Source organism: Bubalus kerabau, chromosome 9 (assembly GCF_029407905.1).
Source record: "Bubalus kerabau isolate K-KA32 ecotype Philippines breed swamp buffalo chromosome 9, PCC_UOA_SB_1v2, whole genome shotgun sequence".
In the NCBI taxonomy this organism is placed as follows: Eukaryota; Metazoa; Chordata; class Mammalia; order Artiodactyla; family Bovidae; genus Bubalus; species Bubalus kerabau.
The window spans coordinates 50,203,113-50,218,167 of record NC_073632.1 but is presented as its reverse complement, the minus strand read 5'-3'; the positions used below and the strand labels follow the sequence as shown (position 1 = coordinate 50,218,167).

The 15,055-nt window shown below is 44.0% G+C and overlaps 1 protein-coding gene across 1 annotated transcript in view; it reads right to left on the bottom strand.

The window, feature by feature from the left end:
* The window catches only part of SCML4 (Scm polycomb group protein like 4), a 40,430-nt gene extending 35,244 nt beyond the window's left edge, over positions 1-5,186 (bottom strand). Inside the window, exons 1-2 of the mRNA XM_055535282.1 lie at positions 5,068-5,186; positions 1,912-2,112 (exon numbers count right to left, since the gene is read on the bottom strand). Of these exons, the coding sequence (XP_055391257.1) occupies positions 1,912-2,112; positions 5,068-5,179 (313 nt within the window). The 5' untranslated portion in view covers positions 5,180-5,186. The remainder of the gene's footprint in view (positions 1-1,911; positions 2,113-5,067) is intronic.
* Positions 5,187-15,055: the final 9,869 nt, after the last annotated feature.

Genomic DNA, 15,055 nt, shown 5'->3' with positions numbered 1-15,055 from the left:
AAAGGACAAGGCTTTCAACCTCAGAGAGCAGTCCAGGTTCGAGAACCTGGCTCTCAGATCAGAAAAGAACAGCCAAGGAGCCCTCAGAGGTCTGACAGTGGGACTCTCCTCTTGGGCCCTTCTTGGTGCAGTTCTTCTTCCTCCTCTCTTCTGCCCGCATCTGCTGGAGTCTCTTAGAAGTCACCCTGGGTCAGACACATGCACCCAGACCTCGCCAAGTTCTGTTTTAATCAGTTACCAGCTAGACAGATCCAGCTTCCTTCTCAGAGGGAGCTCCAGAAGGAGGGCTGAGTCAGGATGAGCTGGTGAAGCTGTGCTGCAAAATCTCCCCACCTGCAAACCCTGGTTATTTATCTGGAGTCCAGTAAAGCACTCATGTTTCGTTTTTGCAGGACACAGCCACAGTAGAGGCCCCTCTCTCAAATCCTCTCTTAGCCAGCCAGTGGGTTCACCTGTACTGCCCTGTGAATGGAAAGTTGGCTCCCTTTTGCCTGGGTGTATGGAGGCTGTGTCCGTGATGCTGGACCAGAGAAGACACCAGGCTGTCCTCTTGGATTCAAAGCATCTTGCAAAGGTCTGGAGCTCCCAGGCCTTAAGGGCAAGTAGTGGACAACCACTGTACACGTGGAGAAGACACACAGTCTCGGGCAGGGGAGCAGCTGAAGGGGGCGGAGCTCTGAAGTCTGCCTCCGCCTTGTGGTGACAATTTCCCCTCCCCCTGGATGCTGTTCAGTCAGGGTGGAAACTGGAGGAGTGTGCTGCGAGGTGGGATTGAGCTCTTGTTAAATACAAACAAAAACATATCCTGTGAGATAGGTTGAGACCATGAACTTTCCCCACTTCCCTGCACAGTGACAAGTGCTATGAAAAAGGAATGAAATGGAGGAAGGGAGAATAAATAGTGACAAAGGCTGATATGTCAGACAGGGTAGTCAGGAAAGGGATTTTTGAGAAGGTGGCATTTGACTATAAATCTGAAGGAAGTCTAGGAGCAAGTCACATGGACACTTGGAGAAAGAACATTCCAGAAAGAGAGAACAGCAGTTGCAAATGTCCTGAGGCAGGAGGAGCATGGACATAAGAAGGAAGCCATTGTGACCAGAGTCAAGTGGAGGACTTAAGAGAAGTGACCAAAAAAAAAAAAAAAAAAAAAAACAAGAGAGAGAAGTGACCAGAGCCAGGTCACATGGGGCCTGGGAGCCCTTGTAAGGATGTGAGCTTTTTCTGGGAGTGACATGAGAGCTGTTGAGGATTTGGAGCAGAGGAGGGGCATGATCTGGCTTAGATTTGGAAAGAACCAGAGTGATTACTGTGGGTCATGAAAAGTGGCTTGATTCTGAATGTATTTGGAAGTTAGAACAATAGGATTTATTGATGAGCTGGAAGTGGAGATGAGAGAAAGGGACAAGTCAAGGGAGAGGATTCAGATGTCTAGTTTTCTTACCCAGGTCCGGGAGCCTCTTCTCCTCAAGCCCCTCTGGCACACAGGCTCATTTAAGGCCCCTGGAGCCCAGCAGATGGAGACAGACCCTGGCCACAGTCCCCCAAGCCTGATTCAGCTGCTTTCCTCTTTGGAGACACCCATGGATGCCATGCTTAGTCGCTCAGTCGTGTCTGACTCTTTGCGATCCCATGGACTGTAGCTTACTAGGCTCCTCTGTCCATGGAGATTCTCCAGGCAAGAATACTAGAGTGGGTTGCCACACCCTCCTTCAGGGGATCTTCCCAACCCAGGGATTAAACCCAGGTCTCCTGCATTGCAGGTGGATTCTTTACTGTCTGAGATACCAGGGAAGCCCAAGAATATTGGAGCGGGTAGCCTATCCCTTTTCCAGGGGACCTTCCCAACCCAGGAATTGAACCAGGGTCTCCTGCATTGCCCTCCTCATACAGTCCACTCCAGGGCCTTACCTGACACCATCTCACCACCGTAGCCCTGCTTGACCAGGGAGAAGACCAGCTTCTGCTGGTGGGCACAGTCGATGCACGCTTGCACAGCCTGCTGCAGGACTGCTGACGGCCGCTCGGGCCCGAAGTGCTCAGGGAGCTGCTGCACCTTCCTCCTCTCCAGGTACGGCCCTGCATTGGCTTGCTTGTTGATGTAGAGGCAGACTGTGGAAACAGACCCACAAAGCCCTCAGTATCAAAGCACATCAGGCTCGGAGCGGCTCCTGTATGCGGGGCTGGGGGCGGGGGGGAGGGGGCAGGATGCCTCAGCCATGTCCCCTTGGCTCTGGCCTTGGGAAAGCTGAAAAGGCCAAAGTGGCACCAATTCTTCCCAACTTGACAAGTAAAAGAGACAACTTCCAACTGCCAGGGCTTACTCTCAAGACAGCCTTCTGGTTGGGAAGACAGACAGGTGTGTTCCCTCCGATGTATTCAAATCTGAAGCATAGACAGTTATGGACTGTGTGTACAAATGTATTTCTATGCTGGGAATATACACATATAAAATCTTCCCTCTGGGCAAACTGAGAGAGTAGCACTGAAACATATGCATTACCATATGTGAAATAGATAGCTGGTGGGAAGTTGCTATATAACACAGGGAGCTCAGCCTGATGCTCAGTGATGACCTAAAGGGTTGGGATGGAGTGGAAAGTGGGAGAGAGGTTCAAGAGGGAGGAGAGAGGTGTATGGCTGATTCATGTTGTGTGGCAGAAACCAACACAACATTGTAAAGCAATTATCTTCCATTTAAAAAAAAAAGAAAAAAACAACCTTCCCTTCTCCTCTCAAGAAGCTCTCAAGCTACACATAATGTTTGGCATTTGCCATCATTGTTGTTGTTAACCTTCAGTTAAAAAAAAATCGACATGATGCTAATTACTCCAAAAACTGTATATTCGATGAGTTCTAAAGAGAATTCTATCAACAACCTCAGGGATAATGAACACTCAGTAGTCCATTTAGGTGAGCCCAACCAAAAGCCCCTGTAGTTTTAGTTTTGTTTTTTTTTCTTTTAAAATTTTATTTATTTTTGGTTGTGCTGGGTCTTTGTTGCTGCATGCAGGCTACCCTCCAGTTTCAGTACACTGGCTTCCCCTTGCGGTGGCTTCTCTAGTTGCGGAGCATGGGCTCTACAGCATGGGTTCAGTAGTTGTGGCACACAGGCTTAGTTGCCTCGAGTCATGTGGGATCTTCCTGGACCAGGGATTGCACATGTGTCCCTTGCATTGGCAGGTGGATTCTTAACCACTGGATCACCAGGGGACTCCTCCCTGCAGTTTTAAATACATCATACTGGTAAAAAAATCTTTTGAGCATGTGTCCCCAAATGTGTTTATTTATTTATAGGTTATAGACATTCTCAACCATATTAATGCATTGCATACATTTAAAATGCAACCAAAAAATAGAAAAATTTAAAGGGTGATATAAAAAGAAATATTAATAGTAGCTATCATATTTTCTTCCACAGGTTAATGACTCCTCTTATGTCTCCCTGTGTCCCCAGCCCAGATATGAGCATCTTACCTTGGGGGCCACTCATGCAGAGGAGTGTTGAAGAGAGACTTTAAGAAGAAACCATAAGAATTTTGGAAGGATTAAACAGTAATAAAGTTGAAGAAAATTAGTTTTTACTGAACAGCTACTATATAGTCCAGGCATTGTATATACTTTACCTTGTTCGATTTTCAAAATAAACCTGAGAACTAAATATTATTATTTTGTTGGTAATGAAGAAACTGAGGTAAAAAGTGGTGAAGTGGCTGCTCAGAAAGTATAATTAGTGGTGCAACGGGGATCTGAACTCACGTCTTTCTGATGTCATGACCTGTGTGCTCTTTTCACTCTACCAGGTTGCCTTCTCCCCTACTAAGCCCAGATGATTCAGTAAAACCGAATTGACAAGGGACCTTCATGCCAGGCAGTAGTGTGCTAGGCCCTACAGAGAAAATGGTGAAGCAAATCTACATGATCCCTGGCTTCAGAGAGCTTAGGGCCCTGCAGGGGCGATAGATCTACTCAGAGAACTACAGAAAGTGAAGTGGGACCTTGGCTGCAAAAACACTAGGGAGGGGCTAGAAGAGCTCTTCCTGGGAACCCTGGCAGGAAAGTCAGTGAAAGCTTTTTTGAGGGAAGTGCCTGAGCTGAGATGGGGCTTCTCTGGTGGCTCAGATGGTAAAGAATCGGCCTGCAATGTGGGAGACCTGGGTTCCATCCTTGAGTTGGGAAGATCCCCTGGAGTACTAAATGGCTACCCACTCCAATATCCTTGCTTGGAAAATTCCATGGACAGAGGAGCCTGATGGGCTGCAGTCCATGGGGTCACAAGAGTTGGACATGAATGAGTGACTAAACCACCACCACTACCTGAGCTGAGATACAAGAGAGGGTGACCAGAGGAAAAATCATTCCAGAAAGAGAAGAGAGAATATGCAATGATCCTATGGTGGGCCCTAAAGACTAGAGCAGGGCCTTGTAGGCCATACTGCAAAGTTTGGTTTTTACCTAACAGTATGGGGAGGGCACCAAGGAATTTAAGTGGGACAGGGCTGGGGGTGGTTTGTGATGAGGGGGATCTGTGTGTGTGTGTGTGTGTGTGTGTGTGTGTGTAAGAGAGAAAGAGACAATCCTATTGCTGTTACTCTTGGGATGGAACTGTCAGTCCACTGGTGGACACCCCATCAGAGAGACTGGGCAGAGCTCTACCCTGACTGGACTGGCTGGTACTAGGTGGGACTGGGGGACATCAGGATCCTTAGGAGATCTGGAAGCACAAACACAGGGACAGAAACTCTTTGAGGTGAGCAGGCTCACTATTGGTACAAAGTTAACCTGTCTGTGAAGAGAAGAAGATGGGCCAACAACCACTCTTTCTAGTCCCCATCCACCAACAGCAACCAGCAAATTCAAGATGCATTGAAAAACAACTGCAAATAATTCAGGCTGTGAGACATTTAAATAGATGTTCTCAGAGAATTTGGTCATCCTATGTGTTGTCCAGCTAACACACATTAAATCCTTCATTTGAGCCATCTCGGTGGTGGCTCACTAGCTCACAAAAGAACTTTAGCTTGTGGACAAGTCATCACAGCTTTGGAGTTCATTCACCTGACCTACCTGTGAGAGCCTGTGAGGCTGCCAAGCTGGGTACGGTGGCTGCATCCTGAGGGATGGAGCTGAGATCGGGCTCCGGTGTGCTCCGTGGAGGAGACAGGGCTAAAGGAGTCATGAGAACTCGAGACTTAAGCTGCAAGAGAGAACCCATGGAATCAGTGAAAAATCTGGAGATGCTCCCTATACCTTCCCAAGCTCATTCCTGGGCTCAGTTAACCACTGCTACTCCATCATGCTTCCTACTGTGCTGTTTTGGAAGCTGAACTTCAGATTCAAGTTCATGATCAAGACTCAAGTTTGGATCACACCCAGAGCTGAGCTCTGCACCCCGTCCTTACAGTGGAGCTGCCCAGGAAATGACTGTGTCAGGCAGTGGGTGTGGGACACACAGAGGTGTGAAGAGTTGAAGCCCGTAAGCCTCCTGAGGGCAGGATGCAGGGTGGGGTCCGTTCCCCGCCTGAGCCCCTGTGCTCCTGAGGTTCCTGAGACAGGGTTTTCCAGCCAGCCAGCCAGTGAGCAGCCCTGAAGCTCTGTCTACTCTGCTGAGCTTTCTGCTCACAGAGCGCACTGGATCCTGCTGGCAAAGAGAGCAGGAGCTGGTCTTCCAAATGCTTCTCAGGGTTTTTTTCCTGTGGTGGAGCCTAAGAGTGCAGATGAGTGCATTCTTTGGTGGTGACAAGCAGCCACCTTGAACGTTGCTCACTTGAAATCACAAATGAGGAGCTGAAATTTGCTGTTATGGATGAAGGGAGAGATGACTGGGTGATGGATCAATACCAACAAATCACTCTTTGTACCACGGTTCAACAGACAAGTTTCTAATTTCAGTTCTCCACCCTAAAAATATGAGTAAGTCAGTTATTTCACCTCTTCACTGCTGACCTGTGTTTCAACCCTGCTCCAGACTGCTTTTCATTGCTGCTTTCTTTTTTAATGGCTTGTTTTGTTTTTTAATAGATAATATAAAACAAAATGCTGCTATCTTGATTTCTAATACCATTCTTCAATCAAAAGAACCAGGAATCTTTGAAGAAATGACCGATTCTAGGGCTAGGGCAGGAAACATACAAGATGAGCCTGGATCATCTTACTGTGCCAAAAAGTAGGAAAGTACTAAATTAAAAAACCACCTACATACACAAACAATGAAAGGGGTAGGTCACAGGGACAAAGGAGTCATCTGAAAGAGTTTCAGTGGTCAAACCAGGAGCAACACGAGCAATAGATAAAGAAAGTAGTAAAAAAAAAAAAAAGTCTATAGTGAATATCCATGACTCCATACTTACATAAATGAATGACTGACTAAGTAAATATATGGGGAGAATAGACAAATCTCTCAGGTATAACAATTCTAAGTATTTTATTGTGGAGCATAGCTCCTCACTCCTGAGTGTGGGCCACGCATAGTGACTTCCTTCCAAAGAGGACAGTATGGAAATGGGGAAAAAAGTATCTTTACAGGAGATAAGCCGGTCAAACACCACCACAGTTAGGGGAGCCAGATCACCATCCACAGTGATAAACCATGTCAATAGTATGCACCCTTGATAAGACATGATGGTAATGGCACCTTACTTGTGAGACCTCTTTTCCAAAAACCCATAATCCCAATCTAATCATGGGATAAACTTCAAACAAGTCCAAATTGCAGAATATTTCATAGAATGAAAGTGAAAGTGTTAGTAACTCAGTTGTGTCCGACTCTTTGTGACCCCATGGACTGTAGCCTGTCAGGCTCCTCTGTTCATGGGATTCTCCATGAACACTGGAGATGGGTTGCCATTCTCTTCTCCAGGGGATCTCCTGACCCAGGGATCAAACCCAGGTCTCCCTCACTGCAGGCAGATTCCTTACCATCTGAGCCAGCAGGGAAGCCCTTACAGAATACATGACCAATACTCCTCAAAACTGCCAATGTCATCAGAAACAACAAAAGTCTAAGAAACTTTCACAGCCCAGAGGAGACATGATGACTGAATGTGTGATGAGGTATCCTGGATGAATTCTGTAACAGAACAGGGAAAAAGTAATGAATCTCATTAAAATAGTGATATTATTTAACAATAATGTATTATTATTAATTCACTAGCTGTGACAAATGTAACACAATAATGTAAGATGTTAACAATAACGGGAACTAGGTGTCTGGTATATGAGAATCCTCTGTATCTTTGCTACTCTTCTCTAAACCTAAAACTATTCTAAAATATAGTTTATTTTAAAAATCTTAAAAACAGAATCTGGCACAAATAGGAAAAAATAAAAAAATAAATAAAACACAAATAAGAAGGAAGAAGAAGAGGCCTCTTTCTTGGCAACATAAGACTGGAAGAAGATTTGCTGCCCAGGACGCCTTGCTCTGACATACAAGAGCTAACCCTTGGCCTTCAAAGCCAGCAGCCCCATACAGATGCTGTCAGTTTTGGCACCTTTACCTGAAATTCAAAACCATAATCAAATGGGTGTGGCGATTCCTCATCCAGGGTTTGGTTGCCAGTGGCTGTGCTTTGCTGTGTTAAAGTATAGTGAAGGGAATGAAGCAGAAGGGTAGAGGTGGCCCCTGCCAGCTGGAGCCTCCACCAAAGGGGCTGGGGAATCTGGGAGTGGCTCATCTTTCTTTTCCATTCACAGATCCAAAGTAAGGGCCTGGAGCGTTTCTTGTTCCTGCTGTCTTCAGTGGGAAATTACATGGACAGAGGAGTCTGACGAGCTACAGTCCACGGGGTCGCAAACAGGTGGACATGACTGAGTGACTAACATTGCCTATCAGTAGAGGATGAAAAAACAGAGCAGAACTTAAAAATGAGTTCAGGAACTTCCTTGGTGGTCCAGTGGTTAAGAATTCGCCTGCCAATGCTGGGTACACAGGTTGGATCCCTGGCCTGGGAAGGTCCCACATGCCGTGGGGCAACTAACTGATGTAACTACTGAAGGCCACGCACTCCGGAGCTTGTGCTCTGCCGGCAAGAGAAGCCACCACAATGAGAAACCCATGCAGTGCAGCTAAAGAGTACCCACCCCCCGCCCGCCACGACTAGAGAAAGCCCACACACAGCAACGAAGACCCAGCACAGCCAACAATAATTAAGTTCAGGGTAGCAGTGGGCACATGCAGTGGGGCACTAGCTTTTGGATCTGGGTTCAAAACCCAGCTCAGTCACTCATTAACGCTGTGCTAAGTCTTGTTACTCAGCCTTCAGAGTCTGCCTTTTCTCATCTGTAAGGATGATACCTTCTCAGAAGGATGGTAAGAATGAAGTATAAACATTTAGTACAGGGCTAGTGCCAAGTGAGAACTCGGTAAACATTTATTATCATTATTGCTGCTGGTATTATACTTTTATTATTAGAAATTCCAGAAATACAAATGAGTTCCAAGTTTCCTGCTCTGTAGCCACAGCAGGAAAGGGAATTATCCATCTTCCTCCCAGGACCCATCTACATTTTCTACACCTACCCACTTGGGACCATATCTCCCCAATCTTTGAAGACCCACCCTCTTACCTTACAACTTGCTCATGATCCCCTTTAAAAAACATGTTCCCAATACATTTTGCAATGGTCCCTAAGTATTGTTTAGGCAGGAGCTGCTCTTTCCAAGTTGCATCATTTAAGCTAAGTCTGAAAAGGGAAAAAAAATTCATTCTATGAGGTAGTCATTCACTCAACAAATATTCATTGAGCACCTACTGTGCACAGGGAACTGTTCTAGGTGCTGAAGATACAGCTGTGAATGGGGGAGATAAGGTCATTGTTCTTGATGAGCTAATATCATAGTAGGAGGAAACAAGAAACACACAACAAAAATGTCACATTGTGATAAGTACTACTCTGAGAGGTAGAATATGGTGATGTGATAAAAGGGAACCGGGTGACTGGGGTAGGCCGATAAGGAAGTGACACCTACTTCAAAATCTGAATAACAAGAGGGAGCCTGGGGAAAAAACTTTCCAAGCAGACAGAGTGGTCAGTGTAAACCTCCTAAAGCTTGGCTTCTTCAAAGTACAAGGAAGCCAGGGTGGCTGGAATTGTAAGCAAGGCAGAAGGAAATAAGATGGGGTCAGCCAGGTGGTCAGGGCCCAATCATGAGGACTTTCTAGGTCACTGCTGTAGACTGAATCCTGTGCCTCTCAAGAAGACATGTTCAAGTCCTAAGCCCCAGTACCTGTGAATGGGACTTGACTGCGAAATAGGGTCTTTGCAGATGTAATCAAGTTAAGATGAGGCCACACTGGGTTAGAGTGGGCCTTAATACCAGTGACTTGTGTCCTTATAAGAAGAGGGAAATCTGAACACATACACACAGGTAGAATGCCATATGGCAATGGAGGCAGAGATTGGAGTGATAGGACTACAATCAAGTGATGATAGGTCTACAATCAAGACCTATCAAGTGATAGGTCTACAACCAAAGAACACCAAGGATTGCAGGCAACCACCAGACGCTCAGAAGAGTCAAGAACCTTCAGAACCACTAGAACCTTCAGAGAGAGCATGTCCCTGCCAATATCTTACTTTTGGACTTCTAGCCTCCAGAACTCCTGTTTCAAGCCACACTCTTTGTGGTACTTTGTTATAGCAGCCTGAGTAAATAAATACAGTCTCTAAGAGGAATGGAAACAATTAGAGCATTTTAAGCAGAGAAAGACACATCCTAGCTTTTATTTTATAAAGTATGGCTGCTATACAGAGAATAGATGAGGGGGTACAAAAATAGAGAAAAGAACACTAGTGAGGAGGTTATCATATGGTGCAGGCAAGAGGCATAGGTGGCTGAACTAGGGTAAAAGTAGTGAAGACAAAGAATTGGTTGGATTCAGGTGTATTTTGGAATTGAAATTAAGGTGATGGTAGAGATAAAATGCAAAAGCAAAGATAACTTCTAGATTTAGTCACATAAACTTTGTTTTGATAATATATTTCTATTACATTAGTTTAAAACATTAGCATTTTACTTGTTGCTCATTTAGTTAACTTTGCGAAAGACTCGCTTGTCTCCAAGATTCTAAATATTCCTCTTCTACTACTCAAGCAGTAAGCCTGCAAAATACCACATGATAGGTTCTATGTAGTACTTCTGGGAGAAGACATGAAAAGAAGCTGAGCATCCACATTTCCTCATCTGGGAAGTGGACACTGAGAACTGACATGATTTCGTGTTGCCCAGCAAACTGCAGGGGAGTGAAGAGAACACAGGCCTCAGAGAGGCTGGAGTTCTAATCCTGGTCCTGCCCCCAGTTCACGTGGGACTCTGAGGAAACCACTCAATACCTCTGGGCTTCATCCTCAGAATGAGGGTGTGTGCCTGCCAAGTTGCTTCAGTTGTGTCCAACTCGTTGCGACCCTATGGACTGTAGCCTGTCAGGCTCCTCTGTCCATGGGATTCTCCAGGCAAGAATTCTGGAGTGGATAGCCATGCCCTTCTCCAGGGGATCTTCCCAACCCAGGGATAGAACTTGGATCTCTTACGTCTCCTGCATTGGCAGACAGGTTCTTTACCACTAGCACCACCAGGGAAGCCCTAAATGAGGATAGGGTTGTTGGATTTATCTATTTATTTTTGGCTGTACCACACAGCATGTGGGATCTTAGTTCTCCTGACCAGAGATTGAACTCATGCCCCCTGCAGTGGAAGCATGGGGTCTTCACCACTGGATTTCCAGGGAAGTCCGGGTTGTTGGTTTCTAAGTTCTCTTTCAACTCATAATGTTATTTATGTACCTTGCATTAGACCACTTTTGAAAACAAAGAGTTTGAGATAAAACCAGTGTCAGTGCCATATTTTTGAGTGTTGATTAGAAGAAATGTGGCATCCTAAATTTCTTTGGAGTTTTGTTTCTGGGAATATAGAAAACTATGTTATTTGGATCAACTGAAAACAACTACTTACAATGGATAAAATGTAAGATTAGTAAAAGTAGGAGGGGCTAACAATATATAATATAAAGAATCAGATCAGATCAGTCGCTCAGTCGTGTCCGACTCTTTGCGACCCCATGAATTGCAGCACGCCAGGCCTCCCTGTCCATCACCAACTCCCGGAGTTCACTCAGACTCACGTCCATCGAGTCAGTGATGCCATCCAGCCATCTCATCTTCTGTCGTCCCCTTCTCCTCCTGCCCCCAATCCCTCCCAGCATCAGAGTCTTTTCCAATGAGTCAACTCTTTGCATGAGATGGCCAAAGTACTGGAGTTTCAGCTTTAGCATCATTCCTTCCAAAGAAATCCCAGGGCTGATCTCCTTCAGAATGGACTGGTTGGATCTCCTTGCAGTCCAAGGGACTCTCAGGAGTCTTCTCCAACACCACAGTTCAAAAGCATCAATTCTTCGGCGCTCAGCCTTCTTCACAGTCCAACTCTCACATCCATACATGACCACAGGAAAAACCATAGCCTTGACTAGACGGACCTTTGTTGGCAAAGTAATGTCTCTGCTTTTCAATATGCTATCTAGGTTGGTCATAACTTTCCTTCCAAGGAGTAAGCGTCTTTTAATTTCATGGCCGCAGTCACCATCTGCAGTGATTTTGGAGCCCCCCCCAAATAAAGTCTGACACTGTTTCCACTGTTTCCTCATCTATTTCCCATGAAGTGGTGGGACCGGATGCCATGATCTTCATTTTCTGAATGTTGAGCTTTAAGCCAACTTTTTCACTCTCCACTTTCACTTTCGTCCAGAGGATTTTTAGTTCCTCTTCACTTTCTGCCATAAGGGTGGTGTCATCTGCATATCTGAGGTTATTGATATTTCTCCCAGCAATCTTGATTCCAGCTTGTGTTTCTTCCAATCCAGCATTTCTCATGATGTACTCTGCATATAAGTTAAATAAACAGGGTGACAATATACAGCCTTGACGAACTCCTTTTCCTATTTGGAACCAGTCTGTTGTTCCATTTCCAGTTCTAACTGTTGCTTCCTGACCTGCATACAGATTTCTCAAGAGGCAGATCAGGTGGTCTGGTATTCCCATCTCTTTCAGAATTTTCCACAGTTTATTGTGATCCACACAGTCAAAGGCTTTGGCATAGTCAAGAAAGCAGAAATAGATATTTTTCTGGAACTCTCTTGCTTTTTCCATGATCCAGCAGATGTTGGCAATTTGATCTCTGGTTCCTCTGCCTTTTCTAAAACCAGCTTGAACATCAGGAAGTTCACGGTTCGCATATTGCTGAAGCCTGGCTTGGAGAATTTTGAGCATTACTTTACTAGCATGTGAGATGAGTGCAATTGTGTGGTAGTTTGAGCATTCTTTGGCATTGCCTTTCTTTGGGATTGGAATGAAAACTGACCTTTTCCAGTCCTGTGGCCACTGCTGAGTTTTCCAAATTTGCTGGCATATTGAGTGCAGCACTTTCACAGCATCATCTTTCAGGATTTGGAATAGCTCAACTGGAATTCCATCACCTCTACTAGTGTTGTTCGTAGTGATGCTTTCTAAGGCCCACTTGACTTCACATTCCAGGATGTCTGGCTCTAGGTCAGTGATCACACCACTGTGATTGGGCCCAAATACAGGTGAAACCTAGGCCTTGGAATTGCCATAGATCCCAGGGTTCACCCAAAGGGTTAAAACCTCTGGGTAAGGGTAAGCCAGCTAGCTGTAAACTTGTCCTGTTTCACCACACCCATACCTGACTCTCAGGAAAGTTGCCTTAATACAGGGGGAGGTAATACAGGGGGAGGGGGTATGCAGAATCCCTGGGAAGATATTGCCACAAGCCAGAGCTCACATAGGTTTGCAGCCCAAATTCACAAAACTTGGGTAACCAAGAAAACTTTAGGCTGTGAAGTTAGTTTAAAAATTACCCAATCGGCAATGCTCCCAGATTACCTGAAAAAACAAACTCAAATCATCACTGGAGAAAGGTCTCAAAGAAATCTCCAAAATAATTTTTCAAAGTCAATGAATAACACAGCTCAAACACACAAGAAAGCAAGGAACCAAGCAAGAATGGGCAATAAAAACACACAGAAATCAAACTCTAGAAATACTTGAAATATTTCAATTATCAGACTGAGATCATGAAAGCAACTCCGATATTCTGTATAAAGATATAAAAGACAAGTTTGAAAATATCTCTGGAGAACAGAAAACTATAAAAATAACAGCAAAACTACAAAAGAACCAAATTGAACTTCTATACAGTAATTAAAATTAAAAACTAAATAAACAGATCTAACAGCATACTAAACATAGCTTCCAGGTGACTCAAGGGTAAAAATCCACCCGCCAAGCAGGAGACATGGTTTCAATCTATGGGTTGCGAAGATCCCCTGGAGAAGGAAATGACAACCTGCTGCAGTGTTCTTGCCCGGGAAACCCCATGGACAGAGGAGCCTATAGTCCACGGGGTCACAAAGAGCTGGACATGGTTGGCACCCCACCTCCAGTGTTCTTGCCTGGAAAATCCCATGGACGGTGGAGCCTGGTGGGCTATAGTCCATGGGATCACAAAGAGTTGGATATGGCTTAGTGACTAAACAACAACAAAAAATATAGCTAAAGAATGAATTAATGTTTTCTTTCTTTCCTTCTACTAACCCTGGGGTTCTTCATTTCTTCCTTTTCTAGTTGCTTTAGGTGTAGAGTTAGGTTATTTATTTGACTTTTTTCTTGTTTCTTGAGGTATGCCTGTAGAAGGAAAGAAATCTTAAAAATTAGAGCAGGAATAAATGCAAAAGAAACAAAAGAGACCATAGCAAAAATCAACAAAGCCAAAAGCTGGTTCTTTGAAAGGATAAATAAAATTGACAAACCATTAGCCATACTCATCAAGAAACAAAGGGAGAAAAATCAAATCAATAAAATTAGAAATGAAAATGGAGAGATCACAACAGACAACACAGAAATACAAAGGATCATAAGAGAGTACTATCAACAATTATATGCCAATAAAGTGGACAATGTGGAAGAAATGGACAAATTCTTAGAAAAGTACAACTTTCCAAAACTGGACCAGGAAGAAATAGAAAATCTTAACAGACCCATCACAAGCACGGAAATTGAAACTGTAATAAAAAATCTTCCAGCAAACCAAAGCCCAGGTCCAGACGGCTTTACAGCTGAATTCTACCAAAAATTTAGAGAAGAGCTAACACCTATCCTGCTCAAACTCTTCCAGAAAATTGCAGAGGAAGGTAAACTTTCAAACTCATTCTATGAGGCCACCATCACCCTAATACCAAAACCTGACAAAGATCCCACAAAAAAAGAAAACTACAAGCCAATATCACTGATGAACATAGATGCAAAAATCCTTAACAAAATTCTAGCAATCAGAATCCAACAACACATTAAAAAGATCATACACCAGGACCAAGTGGGCTTTATCCCAGGGATGCAAGGATTCTTCATTATCCACAAATCAATCAATGTAATACACCACATTAACAAATTGAAAAATAAAAACCATATGATTATCTCAATAGATGCAGAGAAAGCCTTTGACAAAATTCAACATCCATTTATGATAAAAACTCTCCAGAAAGCAGGAATAGAAGGAACATACCTCAACATAATAAAAGCTATATATGACAAACCCACAGCAAACATTATCCTCAATGGTGAAAAATTGAAAGCATTTCCTCTAAAGTCAGGAACAAGACAAGGGTGCCCACTTTCACCATTACTATTCAACATAGTTTTGGAAGTTTTGGCCACAGCAATCAGAGCAGAAAAAGAAATAAAAGGAATCCAAATTGGAAAAGAAGAAGTAAAACTCTCACTATTTGCAGATGACATGATCCTCTACATAGAAAACCCTAAAGACTCCACCAGAAAATTACTAGAACTAATCAATGACTATAGTAAAGTTGCAGAATATAAAATCAACACACAGAAATCGCTTGCATTCCTATACACTAATAATGAGAAAACAGAAAGAGAAATTAAGGAAACAATTCCATTCACCACTGCAACGGAAAGAATAAAATACTTAGGAATGTATCTACCTAAAGAAACTAAAGACCTATATATAGAAAACTATAAA